The following is a 16,972-nucleotide window of genomic DNA, read 5'->3' on the forward strand; positions in this document are numbered from 1 at the left end:
TATTTTTCCAACATCTTACTTTGAAATTTTTCTAACGTAGAACAATATTAAAAGAATTTTACAGTGAGACGTTATATCCACCACCAAGATTCTACTATTAACATTTTAGTGTACTTTTTTGTGTTACATCTAATCATCTCTCTATCCGTTCATTAATTTATCCTATTTTTTTATGCATTTCAAAGTAAATTGTAGTCATTAGTATACTTTCCTCTAAATACTTCAGCATATATAACATTAACCACAGTTCAGTATTTATTTACTTTTTTCTTTTGAGTTAAGATTATGTACAATGAAATGCACAAATCTTAAGTGTACTTTCCCTGAATTTTGACAAACGCATACACCTGTAAAAACCTGTTGAGATATAGAACATTGCCATTACCTCCAAAATTCTCGTAGTCCTCATAGTCCTACCCAGTCAATAGCTGCCTCTACCTACTTCTTCCAAGAGGTAACCACTGTTCTGATTTTTTTTCTTACCATAGATTAGTTTTGCCTGTTGCAGAACTTCATATAAATGAAATCATGTCATATTTACTCTTTTGCGCAAGGCTTCTTTAAGCCTGTTTTTGAGATCCATCCATGTTATTGCATGTATCACTAGTTTACTCCTTTTTATTGCTGAGCAGTATTCCATTGTAATAACCAGTTTGTTTTTCTATTCTACTATTGATGGACACCTGGGTTGTTTCTAGTTTTAAGTTGTTATGAATAAGCTGCTGTGAATATTTGTGTGCGACTCTTTTTATGAGCATATAGTTTCATTTTTTCTTGAGTAAAAACTTAGGGGCGGAATTGCTGGGCAATAGGGTGGGTGTGAGTTTAGTTTTAAAAGAAACTGTCAGATGTTTCTCCAAAGTGATTGTACACTATCACACTCCCACCAACAATGTAGGAGAGTTCTGTTTGTTCGACATCCTTGGCAACATTTGATGTTTTCAATCTTCTTCTGGTGGATGTATAATGGTGTCTCAATGTAATTTTCATTTTCATTTTCTGGTCATTGATTATGTAGAGCATGTTTTCATGTGCTTATTGACCACTTCTCTATCCTCCTTAGCAAAGTGCCTATTCATATCCTTTGCCTGTTTTTTAATTGGTTATTTATCTTTTTATTCTCAAGTGGTAGTCATTTATCAGATAAGTTTTACAAATATTTTCTCAGTCTGTGGTTTTCCTGGTACTTTTTTAGTGGTGTTTTGGATGAGTACAAGATTTTCATTTTGATGAATTCTAACTTTTCAATTTTTTTCTTTATGGTTATTGTATTCTTGTCCTGTCTTAGAAATCTTTGCCTACTTCAACTCAAGAAGATATTTTCTTGTGGTTTCTTCTAAAAGCCATATGGCTTTGGTCTTTACATTTAGATCTACAATCTGAAAATAATTTGGGGGTTATGGTGTGTATTTGTAGTGTATTTATAGACTCTATTTTCTTTCATTGATCTATTTGTCAACCCTATGTTAGTACCACATTGACTTAATTACTGTAATGTATGGTCTTGGACATGGGTAGTGTAAGTTCCTTCAACTTTGATCCTTTTTTCAAGAGTTCTTTGGATACTCTAAGTGCTTTGCATTTCCATATAAATTTTAGAATTATTTGTTAATTTCTACAGAAAAACATGCTGGGCTTATGATTGCTATTGTGTTGAATCGATAGATCAATTGAGGGAGAACTGATAAATTAACAATATTGAATTTTCCAATTTATAAACATGGTATATATCTTCATTTACTTATGTGTTCTTTTATCTCTCAACTATGTTTTGTAGTTTGCCGCATAAGGTCTTGCACATCTTTCGTTAAATCTATTGCGTAGTAATTTATGTTTTTTGACACCATTGTAAATTAGGTTTAAAACATTTTCATTTTCAATTGTTTTCTCTCATATATAAAAATAAAATTTATTTTTGTATATAGATGGTCCCGACTTAAGATGGTTTGACTTAGAACTTTTTGACTTTACAATGATGTGAAAGCAATATGCATTCAGTAGAAACCATATTTTGAATTTTGAATTTTGCTCTTTTCCTGGGCCAGCTGTATGTGGTATGATCCTCTCTCCTGATACTGGGCAGCGGCAGCGAGCACAGCTCCCAGTCAGCCTTGCGAACACGAGGGTAAATAACCAATAAACTTTCAGCCATTCTGTACCCATGCAACCATTCTGTTTTTCACTTTCAATACAGTATTCAATAAATTACATGAGATAGTCAATACTTTACTGTAAAATAGGCTCTGCGTTAGATGATTTTGCCCAACTATAGGGTAATGTAAGTGTTCTTAGCTCATTTAAGGAAGCCTAGGCTAAGTTATGGTGTTCTGTAGGTTAGGTATATTAAATGCATTTTCGACTTCCATTTTCAATTTACTATGGGTTTATTGGGATGTAACCCCATCGTAAGTCCAGGAAGATCTGTATTTACTTTGTATTCTGTGACCTTTCTAAATTCCTTTATTAGTTCTAATAGTTGCTTGTGGATGGCTTAGGATTTTCTTGGTAAACAGTCATTTTATTTAGAAATAGAGACTACCTATTTCAGTCATTATGCCTTTTATTTCATTTTCTTGCCTTAATGCACTGGCTTGGCCCTTCAGGACAATTTGTGCATGTATTGATTGTATGTGTTTTTCTTCTTTATTCTGTTAATGTTGTCAGTTACTTGATAGATTTTATAATGTCAAACCCACCTTTTATTCCCAGGATAAACCCCATGTGGTGATGATTTATTACTGTTTATATGTTACTGGATTTAATTGCTCGTATTTTTGTTTTTTGAGGAAGATTAGCCCTGAGCTAACTACTATCAATCCTCTTTTTCTTTTTTTTTTGCTGAGGAAGACTGGCCCTGAGCTAACATCCATGCCTATCTTCCTCTACTTTATACATGGGACACCTACCACAGCATGGCTTTTGCCAAGCAGTGCCATGTCCGCACCCAGGATCCGAACTGGCGAACCCTGGGCTGCCGAGAAGCAGAACGTGTGCACTTAACCACTGCACCACCGGCTGGCCCCTAATTGCTAATATTTTATTAAGGATGTTTGCATCTATGTTCATAAGGAATACTGATTTGTAAATTTTTTCTTGTCATGTCTTTGACAAGTTTTGGTATCAGAGTTACTCTGGCTTCCAGAAATAGAATCTTTATTTATTTTGAGAGAGTTTGTAGCATGGTATTATTCTTCCTTAGAGTAGATTTTACTAGTGAAATAACCTAGGCTTGGTATTTTCTTTGTGAAAAAAATTATTGCAGGGGCCGGCCCGGTGGCACAGCAGTTAAGTGCACATGTTCCACTTCTCGGCGGCCTGGGGTTCGCCGGTTCAGATCCTGGGTGCAGACATGGCACCACTTGGCACACCATGCTATGGTAGGCATCCCACATATAAAGTAGAGGAAGATGGGCATAGAAGTTAGCTCAGGGCCAGACTTCCTCAGCAAAAAGAGGAGGATTGACAGCAGTTAGCTCACGGCTAATCTTCCTCAAAAATTATTACAAATTCAACTCTTTTAATAGATAAAGGGCTATTCAGATTTTTAAAAATTCTTATGTCAGTTTTTGAGTTTGTGTCTTCAAGAGATTTATTCTGGGGGCCGGCCTGGTGGCGCAGCGGTTAAGTTCGCACGTTCCCCGTCAGCAGCCCAGGGCTTGCCGTTTCCAATCCCCGTGGGGACATGGCACCGCTTGGCAAGCCATGCTGTAGTAGGCGTCCCACATATAAAATAGAGGAAGATCGGCACAGATGTTAGCTCAGGGCCAATCTTCCTCAGCAAAAAGAGGAGGATTGGCAGCAGATGTTAGCTCAGGGCTAATCTTCCTCAAAAAAAAAAAAAAAAAGAGAGAAAGAGATTTATTCCTTCTGTGGTGTCCAATTTATTGACAGAAAATCGATCGTAACATTCTTTTATTATCCTACTTAATATCATGCAATCTGTAGTGATGTATGCTCTTTCATTTCTGGTATATGTGTTGATAATATGTGTTTTATCTCTTTTTCTTGATAAGTCTTGTTGAGGTTTATCAATTTTATTAATCTTTTCAAAGAATCAACTTTTAGCTTTATACTTTATTACTGTCTTTTTTCTCTTTCATTAATTTTTGTTCTATATTTATTATTTTGGGTTTATTTTACTCTTCTGCATTCCCAAAATTTGATGTGTTTTTTATTTCCTTCAGTTCAAAATATTTTCTCATTTACGTTGTGATTTCTTCTTTGACCCATGGGTTATTTAGAACTATGTTATTTTTATTTCAAAATAATTGATAATTTTCTACATTTTTTATACTGATTTATAATTTAATTCTGTTATGATACAAGAATACTCTGTATGATTGAAATTTTTAAAGTATTGAGATTTGCTTTATGATACAGCTTATTTTCCATGTTGGTGAATGTTCTACATATACTTGAAAAGAATGTGTTTTCTGCAATTGCTGGATATAGTGTTCTGTAGATATCCAAGAGGTTGAGCTGGCTGATTGTGTTGTTCAAATCTTTTATATTCTTTGTGATTTTTTTCTGCTCTAGTTCTTCTATCAAATACTGCGAGAACTGTGTTCAAATTTCCAACTATTATTTGGCTTTGCTTTCCTTTTTATGAATTTTTGCTCCATGTATTTTTAATTGCTCTTATTAAGTGCCTCTGCATTTGGGATTGTTTTGTCTTACTGTAGTAGGAGAAGAAATAGATGTCTCAAGTAATTCACAGATTTAACAATTAGTCTTTACATAATTATGTGCTTAGTGAATGAACCTAAATTCATAATAAGCTTTAACTGAAGGTAATTGGTAATATGACCTTCCATTTAGAGAATCATCTTAAATCCCTTCTTGAAATAATAGCAGTAGCTCTTCTGAAAATTCATCATAGCAGAGGGAGCTGAACATATCTTCAGCAACAAAAAAAGAAATTTGTTCCTATTATCATCATGTAGTGTAGGGGGTTAAGGAAAACATCCATAGCAATTATATGTCCTGCCTATCAAATACTGCCTTACATAATTAATATAATGTTAAAACTGAGTAAACAAAAGGCTCATATTCTCTGTTTAAAGACTTACACATTAAAAGACTTATACGTTAAATTCCAAAGCATTGCAATTAAACATGGGAGAACTCTATCGGGTAATGATGAAAAAAATCACCATAAGATTCATGGAAATTTAGAGCAGTTTTATTTGTAAGACTCTTACAAAAATAAATATAAATACCTTGATTATCAGTTGAGGAAGACATTAATTACTTGTTACTTTCTGTGCTCAGTACAGCAAAGTATATCATTAACCTAAGCCTAATAATAATATTACGAGTTATATAGCCTTTAGACATTGAAAGTGGAAGAAAACGTGGACTTGGGCCAGAGGTTGTAAACTGACAGCTCAGGAACCAGTCTTTACTTACTTACATGTTTATCCTTCACAGTATTTTTGAAAACTTTGAATGAGTTCCCAAGAAGAGTTTATATTTTAAAATCTAGGTTTTCATTGTCTCTTGAAAAAACAGAATGTCTGACAATATTGGGCAATCTTCTTGCATGACAACAATCAACTGTAACAGTGATCTTTGATGGAATGTTCTCTAATTTATCATCGTCTCCACCACTCCGTTGGCTTCTTTCTTTTATTTCACATACCTTTACCCTGCAGAAACCTGGTTTCTACCTTTGCTGAGACTAGGCATGTCATTTCATCTTTCTGCCTTGTTTTCTTTATGAGAAGTAGTCTTCACTTTGAAGAGAAATTTTATCAGCATAATTAGAATAGGGTCAAAGTATTTTAAACTTCATGAAATAAATCTTCAACAGAAAGTACTTTTAAGTCATAATTTCAATCAGTAGTTATATGTTTATAAGTAGCTTTTTCATCCACTGTTCTGAATAAGATAAATCCGTATTTACTGATACTTTTCCAGTATACTATGAGGTTATGATATGTACTCTGCTTGTTTTTTTACATTGCTACTATTTATGCCTTTTTTTATATCAATCTTAAAAAAATACAAATTTCGAGGACAAAATGAAAATGTTTAAGTTTCATTATATGCACTTATTCACAAAATAAAATTAGATATTTTTAATTATTCAAGTTTAATGCTGTATGTAATATTTATCTTTGATTTGTTAATCTCATAAGAATGACTCAAATTTAATGCTATAATTAATTTTATCTTTGATTTGCTAATCTCTTAAGAATTTATCTTCATCCTAAAGCCACGTTCATGGAATGTGGTGCAAATTTAGTTTTATTTTGCAACCACCATATCCCTGCTTGAAGTAGCAGAGTTTTTGTATCAGCTTCAGTAACCAGTGGCATGTATTGCAGAAAACTCCTATTTTTTATATGAAGTTATTGTCTCAAGCCTCCTTAGACTTTATTTTCTTAGTTAGTTTTGTAGATAATTTTTATTTCATCCATTTTTTTTAACATTCAGTTACCTCCACTGTGATCCATTTTGACCTAAAATACATTGTTATTATATATTGGAAATATCTGAAAATTTTAAACCTTAAAACTACACAGCAGGTTCTCCATCAAGTTGCACAAGCAATGAAAATAAACATGAAATTTTAGCAAAGGAAGAAAGAAATCTATACATCTAGATATATAGTCAGGGAATGATGTCTATATGAATTGTAAATTTCTTATGGATAGTGTTGAATCACTGTTCCTTAGGAGAACCACTTCATTTATTTCTCTTCTACCATATTTGTCCAGGTGGGGTAAAACCTTGTGCATTAAACTGCCTGGCTGAAGGTTACAATTTCTACACTGAACGTGCCCCTGCGGTGATTGATGGGACTCAGTGCAATGCGGATTCACTGGATATCTGTATCAACGGAGAATGCAAGGTTGCTCAGATTGTGACTTCCACTGCTTTTTGTTGGGGTTTTTGAGACTTTCATCTTTCTTCTCACATAGTAGCTCCTAATTAATGCTATGCTCAGTTTTAATAAAGAGAGCTACATTTTAGAGAATGTAGTCAGTCTCCAGTAAGGATTACAATATATATAGCTAGAGGTAGAAGGACCCATTCATATTCAAGCTCCATGCAAATATGATTTATTCCGGTGTTCTAGTTATGTTTATAGTGATTGCTAGAGCTATGAAAATATTTTGGACTTTAATTTCTATTATTCTTCTGTTCTGTTTACAAACAAGATGATAGAAAAAGAGAGAGAACAAGGATTCAGCTCTTATTCATACGGCAACCATATGTTCTCACTGGAAGATTATTTGGTATATTTCATAGCATAATTTTTCCTCGAAGTGTGAAACAGCTATGCTCCTCCTACCTTCTCCTTTTGAAGTCTCTACAATAGTTTTCATTACAGAGTTAGTCTTTACCTTATTAAATCATTTACGTTAAACAATTAGCCAGACTAGTTGTGAGTTGTAGGAGAAAATCCATGCTATTTTCCTAGACCTGTTTATGAATCTTATCATAATAAGAAAAGCCACAAAACCACTGTTTTCATAACTTTTTCTTTGTTTGTTTTTGTTTCACATTAAAGAGAAGCACAAAACTAAGTCCCAGAAACTGAGAAAGAAGAGATAAAAACACTATTTTACTTAGCCTCATAATTTCTTGCAAGAGTTTCTGTCCTTCTAGCTACTTGCCTCCAGATGTATATGATGACCCAGTGTGTGTGTGTGTGTGTGTGTGTGTGTGTGTGTGTGTGTTACTTTATTTGCTTGAAGAAAAAGTTATTTCTGTGACAGTATTAAAGTTTGGGGGGCGGGGGGGGAGTAAAAAAGACCCAGGTACAGGTTTTACTCAGAGAGTACATGCCTGGTATCAGTGACTAAAGGTCAAATGTACAAATTCAAGTTCCAAAATAATATAAAAGTCCAAATTTCTGCGATTAATTGCAAAATTGATAGGTAGAATTTCAACTTCTAAAATTGCATGCCTATATCTCCTTTTTGTTTATAGCAATTTTATTCAGCTAGTGGAAACAGGTATTCATTTTTTAAGATTTACTCAGGCATGAATTCCACAACTAATCCTTGACACTAACAATTGGATATCCAAAAGAGCCTGTGGTTTGAAAAAGACAAACCATAATGCTCAGTCAAGACTCGTACTGTTATAATCCTGTATAGGACCATATGCCATTTTTCTTAATTCTTGCATTTCTTGATTGAGAGTATAATTCAGAACCCATTGCTAACAAATTAAAATATTTTAAGAATTGGAGCATGGTATCAATAAATGAAGAAGAGATCCAGGTTAGAAATATAGACATACATTCCTGGGGAATCAGAGGTTTTTTTCTTTAAACTTATATGTTGAAAAATGTTAGCCAGAACTTACTGGAGAGTGAAGGTAAAAGTGGAAAGAGGAAAATATTTCCTGTTTTGATTTTCTTTACTGGAAAAACAGGTAGTAAGCAAATTATATTATTTGGTTAGTTATGATTCCAAGAATTTCTCTTTTTCACATACTGAATATTCTTCTCTGTTTTCAGCATGTAGGTTGTGATAATATTTTGGGATCCGATGCTAGGGAAGATAGATGTCGAGTCTGTGGAGGGGATGGAAGCACATGCGATGCCATTGAAGGGTTCTTCAATGATTCGTTGCCCAGAGGAGGTGAGTGTGTAGAGAGAACTCTTCCTCACACCTCTGGTGTACTTGGAATAGCCAAAACACTTGACTTCCCCTCCCCGCTTATTTTTAAATTTCTTTATTTAGGCAGACAATGTTTTTTCCCCAAATTGCTTTCAGTCCTTTAAGTATTACATGTGGCTTCATGTAGGATATTTTAAGGAAATATTATTCCTTTCTACTTGACTTCATTTAGCCATGTTTCTTTAAGATGGGAATTTCCACAGAGCATTAATGTGAGGGCCATGTGTTGAGGAAAAAACATGAACCAATATTATACATGTTGAGGCTTTAAAGATAACTTGAGATAATTTTAGAGAAAAAGAAAAATACTCTAGATGTATTCATGAACCCATAGGGGAATTTGCCCATATTTCATAATTGTAAAAGTGCAAAATCAAAGGAAGAATGGAAGAAGAAGGAAACTGTTGTAACTGAATGGTTACTCAGCACTCATTTTCTGACCAAGGCTGCAGATGCTGCTTGTTACTGGCTGTCTTCTGTGTTCCAGGCTACATGGAAGTAGTGCAGATACCAAGAGGCTCTGTTCATATTGAAGTCAGAGAAGTTGCCGTGTCAAAGAACTATATTGGTAAGTAGCATATTTTGCTAGATTTTAAAAATTAGTGAGGAAAAGCAGCACAGTATCATGAAGGAAAAGACATACTGCTTTGAGATAGAATTCTTTCATGCTAAAATGAAGGAAGTTCCAAGTTTTATAGGACCACATGTGAGAACTAAACAAAAAAGTAGTAGTTTATAGCTTAATCTTCACTGGGTTGGTTATTTGATTTTTAAAATCAATTTTATTGAGGTCTAATTTACATATAATAAAGTGCATCCATTGTAAGTATACAATTCATAGAGTAATAATTATACGTATACATGTAAATGCCACATATACATACATATATATATATATATATAACACAACCAAGACATAGAACATTTCTATGACTCCAAAGCATTCTCTTATTTGCCTTTACAATCAAATCCCCTCAGCCTTAGCCTCAGGCAAACATTGATCTCTTTTCTGATGTTACATATTTTTACTTTTTTTTTTTTTGAGGAAGATTAGCCCTGAGCTAACTACTGCCATTCCTCCTCTTTTTGCTGAGGAAGACTGGCCTGGAGCTAACATCCATGCCCATCTTCCTCTACTTTATATGTGGGACGCCTACCACAGCATGGCGTGCCAAGCGGTACCATGTCCGCGCCCAGGATCTGAACTGGCGAACCCCAGGCTGCCAAAGCGGAGCGTGTGCACTTAACCACTGTGCCACCGGGCTGGCCCCCTGTATTTTACTTTTATTTGTTCTGGTATTTGACATAAATTGGATCATACAGTATATACTCTTACATCTGCTTTTTTTGCTCAACATAATGTTTTTGAGATTTATCTATATTGATGAGTATATCCAAAGTTCATTCCTTTTTATTGCCAAATAATATTCCATTATGTGGATATTCCATAATTTGTTCATACATTCATTTGTTGGTAGATATTTGTGTCATTTCCAGTCTTTGACTATTATGAATAAAGCTTTTTTGATTCATAGACAAGCTTTGTGTGGACATATATTTTCATTTTTCCTGGATAAAAGTCTAGGAGTAATATGGCTGTGTCATATGATAAGTACATGTTTAACTTTAAGAAATTACTAAACTCTTTTCCAAAGGGGTTGTGTCATTTATAGTCCCACCAGTAATTTTGAAGAGTTGCAGTTGCTCTACATCCTTGTCAATACTTATTATTGTCAGTCTTTTAAATTTTACCCATATATATATCTTTTTTGCCATATCTAAACAAGTATTTTGCCTATTTTTAATTTTTTTGGTTTTTATCAAGTTAGAGAGTCCTTTGTATATTCTAGATACAAGTCTTTATTCAAATATATGTTTTATAAATACTTTCTCCTAGTCAGTGCCTTGTTTATTCCTGTTCTTAATGATGTCTTTTAATTTTCATGAAATCTAATTTATTAATTTTTTTATAGTTTGGGCTTTTGTGTTCTACCTTAGAAATTTTGCCTACGCCAAGGTTGCAAATATTGTCCCCAGTATTTCTTCCAGAAATTATAGTTTTTGCTTTTACTTTTATATATATGGTCTGTTTTGAGTTTTTATACAAAGTATAAAGTAAGGGTTGAGATTCAGTTTTTTTCATATAGAGCTCAATTATTATAGCACCATTTGTTGAAAAGACTGTCATTTCCCCATTGAATTACCTTGACATTTTTTTAGAGATCAATTGAACATGAATGTATGGGTCTATTTCCATTCCCTCCAGTTAATATATATGTCTGTCCTTAAACCAAAACCACACTGTATTGATTAATAGACCTTTCCAGTAGGTCTTAAAAATAGGAACATAAGGTCCTTAAATTTGTTCTTCTTTGTCAAAATTATTTTTGCCTTTCTAGATCCTTTACTTTTCTATACGCATTTTAGAATCAACTTATCACTTTCTGCAAAAAGAGATTACAATCGTCTGTTACTTAACAATGGGGATACATTCTGAGAAATGCATCGTTAAGTGATTTCCTCATTGTGCAAACATCCTAGAGTGTACTTATACAAACCTAGATGGTATAACCTACTACACACCTCAACTATATGGTACTAATCTTATGGGACCACCATCATATATACCATCTGTTGTTGACCAAAACGTCATTATGTGACACATGACTGTATATGGAATCTGTAGATCAGTTTGGGGAGAATTGACATCTTTAAGATATTATCTTCCAATACATGAAAATATTTCCCTATATATTTATTTAAGTCTTTATATTTGTTCACCAGTGTTTATTTTAAATGCATAGATCTTACACCTATTTTTTCTGAAGTCTATCACTAAATATTTTATGCTTTTTGATGTTATTGTAAATGGTATTAAAATTTTAATTTCATTTTTGAATTGTTTGTTATTATGTAGCAATACAATTGATTTCTTTTTGTATTTACTTCATGTCGTATGACCTGGTTATATTCACTTATTAGTTTTAATAGTTGTTCTGTAGGTTTCCTTTTCAACATAAATTATCATGTCATGCTTGAACAAAGGCAGTTTTACGTCTATTTTTCCAATCTTTATGCCTTTTATTTCTTCTTTCTTGCCTTATAATAGTGGACCTTCAGTACAATGTTGAATAAAAGTGAGGAGAGTGGACATCCTTTCATTGTTACTGATCTTGAGGGACAGCATTTAGTTTTTTCACCATTTAATATGAAATTAGCCAGAAGATTTATATAGATGCTCTTTATCAGGTTGAGGAAGTTCCCTTCTATGTTTAGTTTTCTGAAAGTTTTCTTCATGAATGGATGTTGAGGTTTTCTGAATCTATTGCATGATCATGTGTTGTTTTTTCCCTCCTCTTCCCTATTAATATAGTAAATGCATTGATTGGTTTTCAAATGTTAAATCAATCTAGCATTCTTGGGATAAAAACCACTTTTTCATTATATATTATCTTTTTTATATACTGCTAAAATTGATTTACTAATATTCTATTAAGAATATTTGCATCTATGTTCATAAGGGGTACTGATCTGTAGTATTGTCTTGTAATGTCTTTGTTGGTTTTGATATCAGGATAAACCTGGCCTTATAAATTGAATTGGGCAGTGTTCTTTTCTCCTCTATTTTCTGAAAGAGTCTGAGTAAAATCAGTATTATTTCTTAATGTTTGATAGAATTCAACTGTGAAGCCATCTGGACTGGAGTTTTCTTTGTAGGAAGTTTTTAATGAAAAATTCAATTTTCATAATAGCTATAAAGTTGTAGAATTTATTGGCATAAAGCTGTGCATAATATTCCCTTATTAGCCTTTTAATGTCTGTAGGATATGTAGTGATGACTCTTCTTTCATTTCTCACATTGGTAATTTGTGTTTTCTTCTTTTTGATTATTCTAGTGAGAGGTTATTAATTTTATTGATCTTTTCAAAGAACAAGCTATTAGCTTAAATGATTTTTTCTATTACTTATCCATTTTCCATTATATTGATTCCCACTTGTCTCTATTATTTTTTTCTATTCACTTTGTATGTTATTTTCTAGCTTCTCAAGATAGAAACTTATATTATTGATTTTTAAAATCTTTTTCTATTCTAAAATAAGCATTTTGTACTATAAATTTCCCTGCTTTAACTTCATCCCACATATTTTGATATGTTATATTTTCATTATCATTCAATTTAAAGTATTTTCTTGTTTACTTTGTGACTCAGCTTAGAAAGTATTATTTAATTTCCAAATATTTAGAGGTTTCCCAGATCTTTTTTGGTGCAGATTTCTAGTTTAATTTTATTATAGGCAGAAAACATCCTTTGTATGATTTTAGTTCTTTGGTGGAGGTTTGTTTTATGGCCCAGCATATGGTCTATCTTAGTGAATGTTCCGTGTGCACTTGAGAAGAATGTATATTCTGGTGTTATTGGGTTTATTATTCCATAAATGGCAATTAAACTAAATTGGCTGCTAGTTTTGTTCAAGTCATCTATATTCTTACTTATTTTCTGCCTTCTTGTTTAAGCAATTACTGAATCATGTTGAAATCTCCAAATAGAATTGTGAATTTATTTCTTTCATTAGTTTGTAAAGTTTTGCTTTATTTGTTTTGAAACTTTGGTCTTAGGTGTATAGACATTTACAATGATTATATCTTCTTGATATATTGAACATTTTATCATTATTAAATGTTCCTTTTTATTCCTGATAATGTTCTTTGATCTGAAGTCTATTTTGTCTGATACTTCTCTAGCCACTGAGATTTCTTCTGGTTAGTGTTTGCATAGTAAATCTTTTTTTCCATTCATCCACTTTTCACCTATAGGTGTTTCTGAATTTAAAATATGCCTCTTGTAGACTGCATGTAGTTTGATTTTGATTTCTTATTGTGTCTAACAATCTATGCTTTTTTGCATAGCTATTTGCAATCGCTATATGGGGGGGTGGTTGACAAACTTTTTCTATAAAGGGCCAGGTAATAAATATTTTCAGCTTTATAGGACATGCAGTCTCTGTCTCTGCTATTCAGTTCTTCTATTGTAGTGTGAAAACTGACATAGATAATACATAAATGAATGAGTGTGGCTGTGTTCCAATAAAACTTTTTTTATAAAACAGGTGGTAGGCCATAGTTTGCCAACTCCTTGTCTGGATCATTTGTATTTAATGTAATTATCAATATCATTGGTATTTTTCTATTTTTTTCTGTTTGTTCTATGTGGTTTTTTTCCCTTTTATATCTTCTTTTAGATTAATCTAGTGCTTTGTAGTATTCCATTTGATCTCTACTAATGGCTTATAACTATACTTTTCTGTTCTATTTAATTAGTGGTTGCTCTAAAGTTTACAAAAGGCATCTTTAATTTATCACAGTACACCTTCAAATAATATTACACCATTTTGTGTATAATGCAAAGCCCTTACAACAGTTTACTTCCACTGTCTTCTTCCATCCTTTGTGCTATTTTTTTAAAAATACCTTTTACTTCTCCATATGTTATAAATCCCACAATACGTTATTATTTTTGTTTTAAAGAGTCAATTATCTTTTTAAAAATTAAAAAATAAGAAAAATTATTACTTCCTTTCTTTGTATAAATCTGAGCACCCATCTATATATATCTTCCAGTTTCTTCTCATTATAATTGTTTTCCTTTAAAATCCTTGAGTATATTTATAATAGCTATTTCAAATGTTCCGCTAATTCCATAATTTCTGTCATTTCTGAATGTTTCTTTTACTTGGCTTTCTTCTTGGTTTGGGTCACATTTTCCTGCTTTTTTCCATTTGTAGTAATTTTTCATTGTGTTTTGTACATTGTGAGTATTTTTTTATTGAGAGTCTGGATTTTGTTTTCTTTCTTTAAAGAGTGTTAAGTAACTTGTAGATGAGCTTGATCCTTTTGAGGCTTGTTTTTGAGCTTTGTTTGGAGGAGTCCAGAGTAGCCTTTATTTCTAGAGTTTACTCAGCCCTACTGAAAAGGCATGATTCTTCTTGGGTCTCTACTGAATGCCCTAGTGGTTGAAACTCTGAATTCTTGCTCTGAAAATTTTTCTGCTTATAGCTCCCTAGTAGTTTTTTTGCCTGGCTTCATGGAATTTTATCCTCTGCATACACAGATTACTATTCAGCAACAGATTCCCTCCTACTCTAGTTCTCTGATGCTGCTAATTCCAGCTGTCTTAGCCTTCCCAATTTCTGATCTCTGTCTTCTAACTTGGTGAGACCACCAGGCTTTGCTTGGGTTCTCCCATTCTACACTGACAGAAAGTGCCTCCAGGCAGAAAGCTGAGAGATTATATGACTCACCTTGTTGCATGTATCACAGTCCTGGCCAATTTCTAAGAATATCTGATTCATATATTTTGTGGGTTTTCTAGTTATTAACAGTTGGAGGGCAAGTCCAGTACCAGTTATTTCAACGTGGGAAGAAGTGGGAATTTCATTTATTTGATGTTTGATCCTTTGAGACAGATTTAGACTTTCAAGAGGCCCCTAGAAAGACCTGGACAAGTCCTTACTCCCTTTAAAATCTCACCCTCTTTTCTTTAAATATTTTAACAGTAAGATTACATCTAGAATGTATGTTTAGATAGAACACCAGTATCATCACACTCTTCCTTCCTTTATTTAAAAAGACCTTTTTATTTTTACACCATAATTTTGGATTCTTTTCTGCATCAGCAAGACTCAAAACAAAAATAAAGTTTCTAACATCAGATTTTTCCCTTTGCTAATTCTCTGTCTATGATGCCACATCCTTCTCCCTTAGTAAATTCTTATTCAGTCCTTCTTAAAATGCTGGATGTATTTCTGAATTACAATATGGTACCAGCAAAAGTGAGTTAGGATCCCTTCACTGAGTAGTGGAGAAAATGGGGAGTGAGAGCTCACATAGAAGGAGAATTCAAAGCTGCTGGGGTTTTGTTTTTATTTTTGTTTTTACTATGTCATATTGTACACGCTCAAATGTCCTTCTACAACTTAAGTAATTTTGATGTTTTAAATGAGATGGGAAACCACTGTGAGGGTTGAAAATAAAAATTTTAAATTTAAGACTAAATAATCCTTAAAATCAGTTATGTTCCTATCTCAGCAGGTTAATTGATTTAATTTTGACAATTAAGTCAATCTTCACAACATAGCTGAAGTCAAGAAACCACAAGTGTATTTGCCAGGCAGATGGGAGTTGGGGAATGAAAATGGTCTATAATATTAAGGACAAGTAGAGGAGGTTCAGAGATTCAGAAACTCTCTGTACTATACCGCTTTTAGTCCTTTTGAGCTGCTTGTTTACCTGGTCTGATAAATTAAAGTTTTTGAAGAAACTAGCATACTAACAAAACAGTAAACTGACATGTTTCTCATTGTCAAATCATGATAATCATTATCAAAATTATCACTGTCTTATTTATTTATAGGAGTTTTTTTATAGTAGTGCTAATAATAACCCTTTTTTTGTCACTTATTTTTAAACTTTTTTAATACATTCTTTCTTTATGGAGTTTTTAAAAAGTATGCCTGTGTATTTATTAATCTTTTAAAATCATGATTTGAAGAGCTTTTCATACCTTGATATTATTTTTTGAACAGTTCTCCCACATTTTCTCCTAGCATTTTGTGATGTAACTATATTTATTTTACATTTAAATATTTAACCATCTGGCATTTATCCTTTTTCTCTCTCTTTTTTTTTTAACTTTGCTTTTGTTGAGATGAAAGTAAGATAACATAGAATTTAACCATTTTAGAGTGAACAGTTTATTGGCATTTAGTACATTCCAAAATATTTTCATTACCTGAAACGCAATCCTGTGTCCATTAAGCAGTTACTTCAAATTCCCTAGCCCCTGTCAACCACCAATCTGCTTTTTGTCTCTATGGATTGGCCTATTCACATAAATTGAATCATACAATTTGTGACCTTTTCTGTCAGACCTTTCTGTCTGTTCCACTTAATGTTTTTTGAGGTTCATCCTCATTGAAGCGTGTATCAATACTTCACTCCTTTTTATGGCTGAATAGTATTCCATTGTATTGTATATACCACAGTTTGTTTATCCATTCATCCATTGGTGGACGTTTGGGCTGTTTCCATCTTTGGCTATTGGGAATAGCGCTACTATAAACATATGTGTACAAATATTTGTTTAAGTACCTATTTTCATTTCTTTTAGATATATACTTAAGAGTAGAATTGTGGTATTTATTCTTATATATTGGTATTCATTCTTTATATATTCTTATATAAAGATCAAGATATAAATTCAGCGATATTCATTTATATTTTTTGCCAAAAGGCTAGTCTTTTGTCTTAGTTCCATTTCTTGTTATCTTTCCTT

The 16,972-nt window shown here is 32.7% G+C and overlaps 1 protein-coding gene across 1 annotated transcript in view; it reads left to right on the plus strand.

The window, feature by feature from the left end:
* ADAMTS6 (ADAM metallopeptidase with thrombospondin type 1 motif 6) overlaps positions 1-16,972 on the plus strand; it is a 311,245-nt gene that overhangs the window by 237,956 nt on the left and 56,317 nt on the right. The window contains exons 15-17 of the mRNA XM_070519576.1: positions 6,723-6,856; positions 8,477-8,600; positions 9,127-9,207. Coding sequence (XP_070375677.1) covers positions 6,723-6,856; positions 8,477-8,600; positions 9,127-9,207 — 339 coding nt within the window. The remainder of the gene's footprint in view (positions 1-6,722; positions 6,857-8,476; positions 8,601-9,126; positions 9,208-16,972) is intronic.

This window comes from Equus asinus, chromosome 10 (assembly GCF_041296235.1).
Source record: "Equus asinus isolate D_3611 breed Donkey chromosome 10, EquAss-T2T_v2, whole genome shotgun sequence".
NCBI lineage: Eukaryota > Metazoa > Chordata > Mammalia > Perissodactyla > Equidae > Equus > Equus asinus.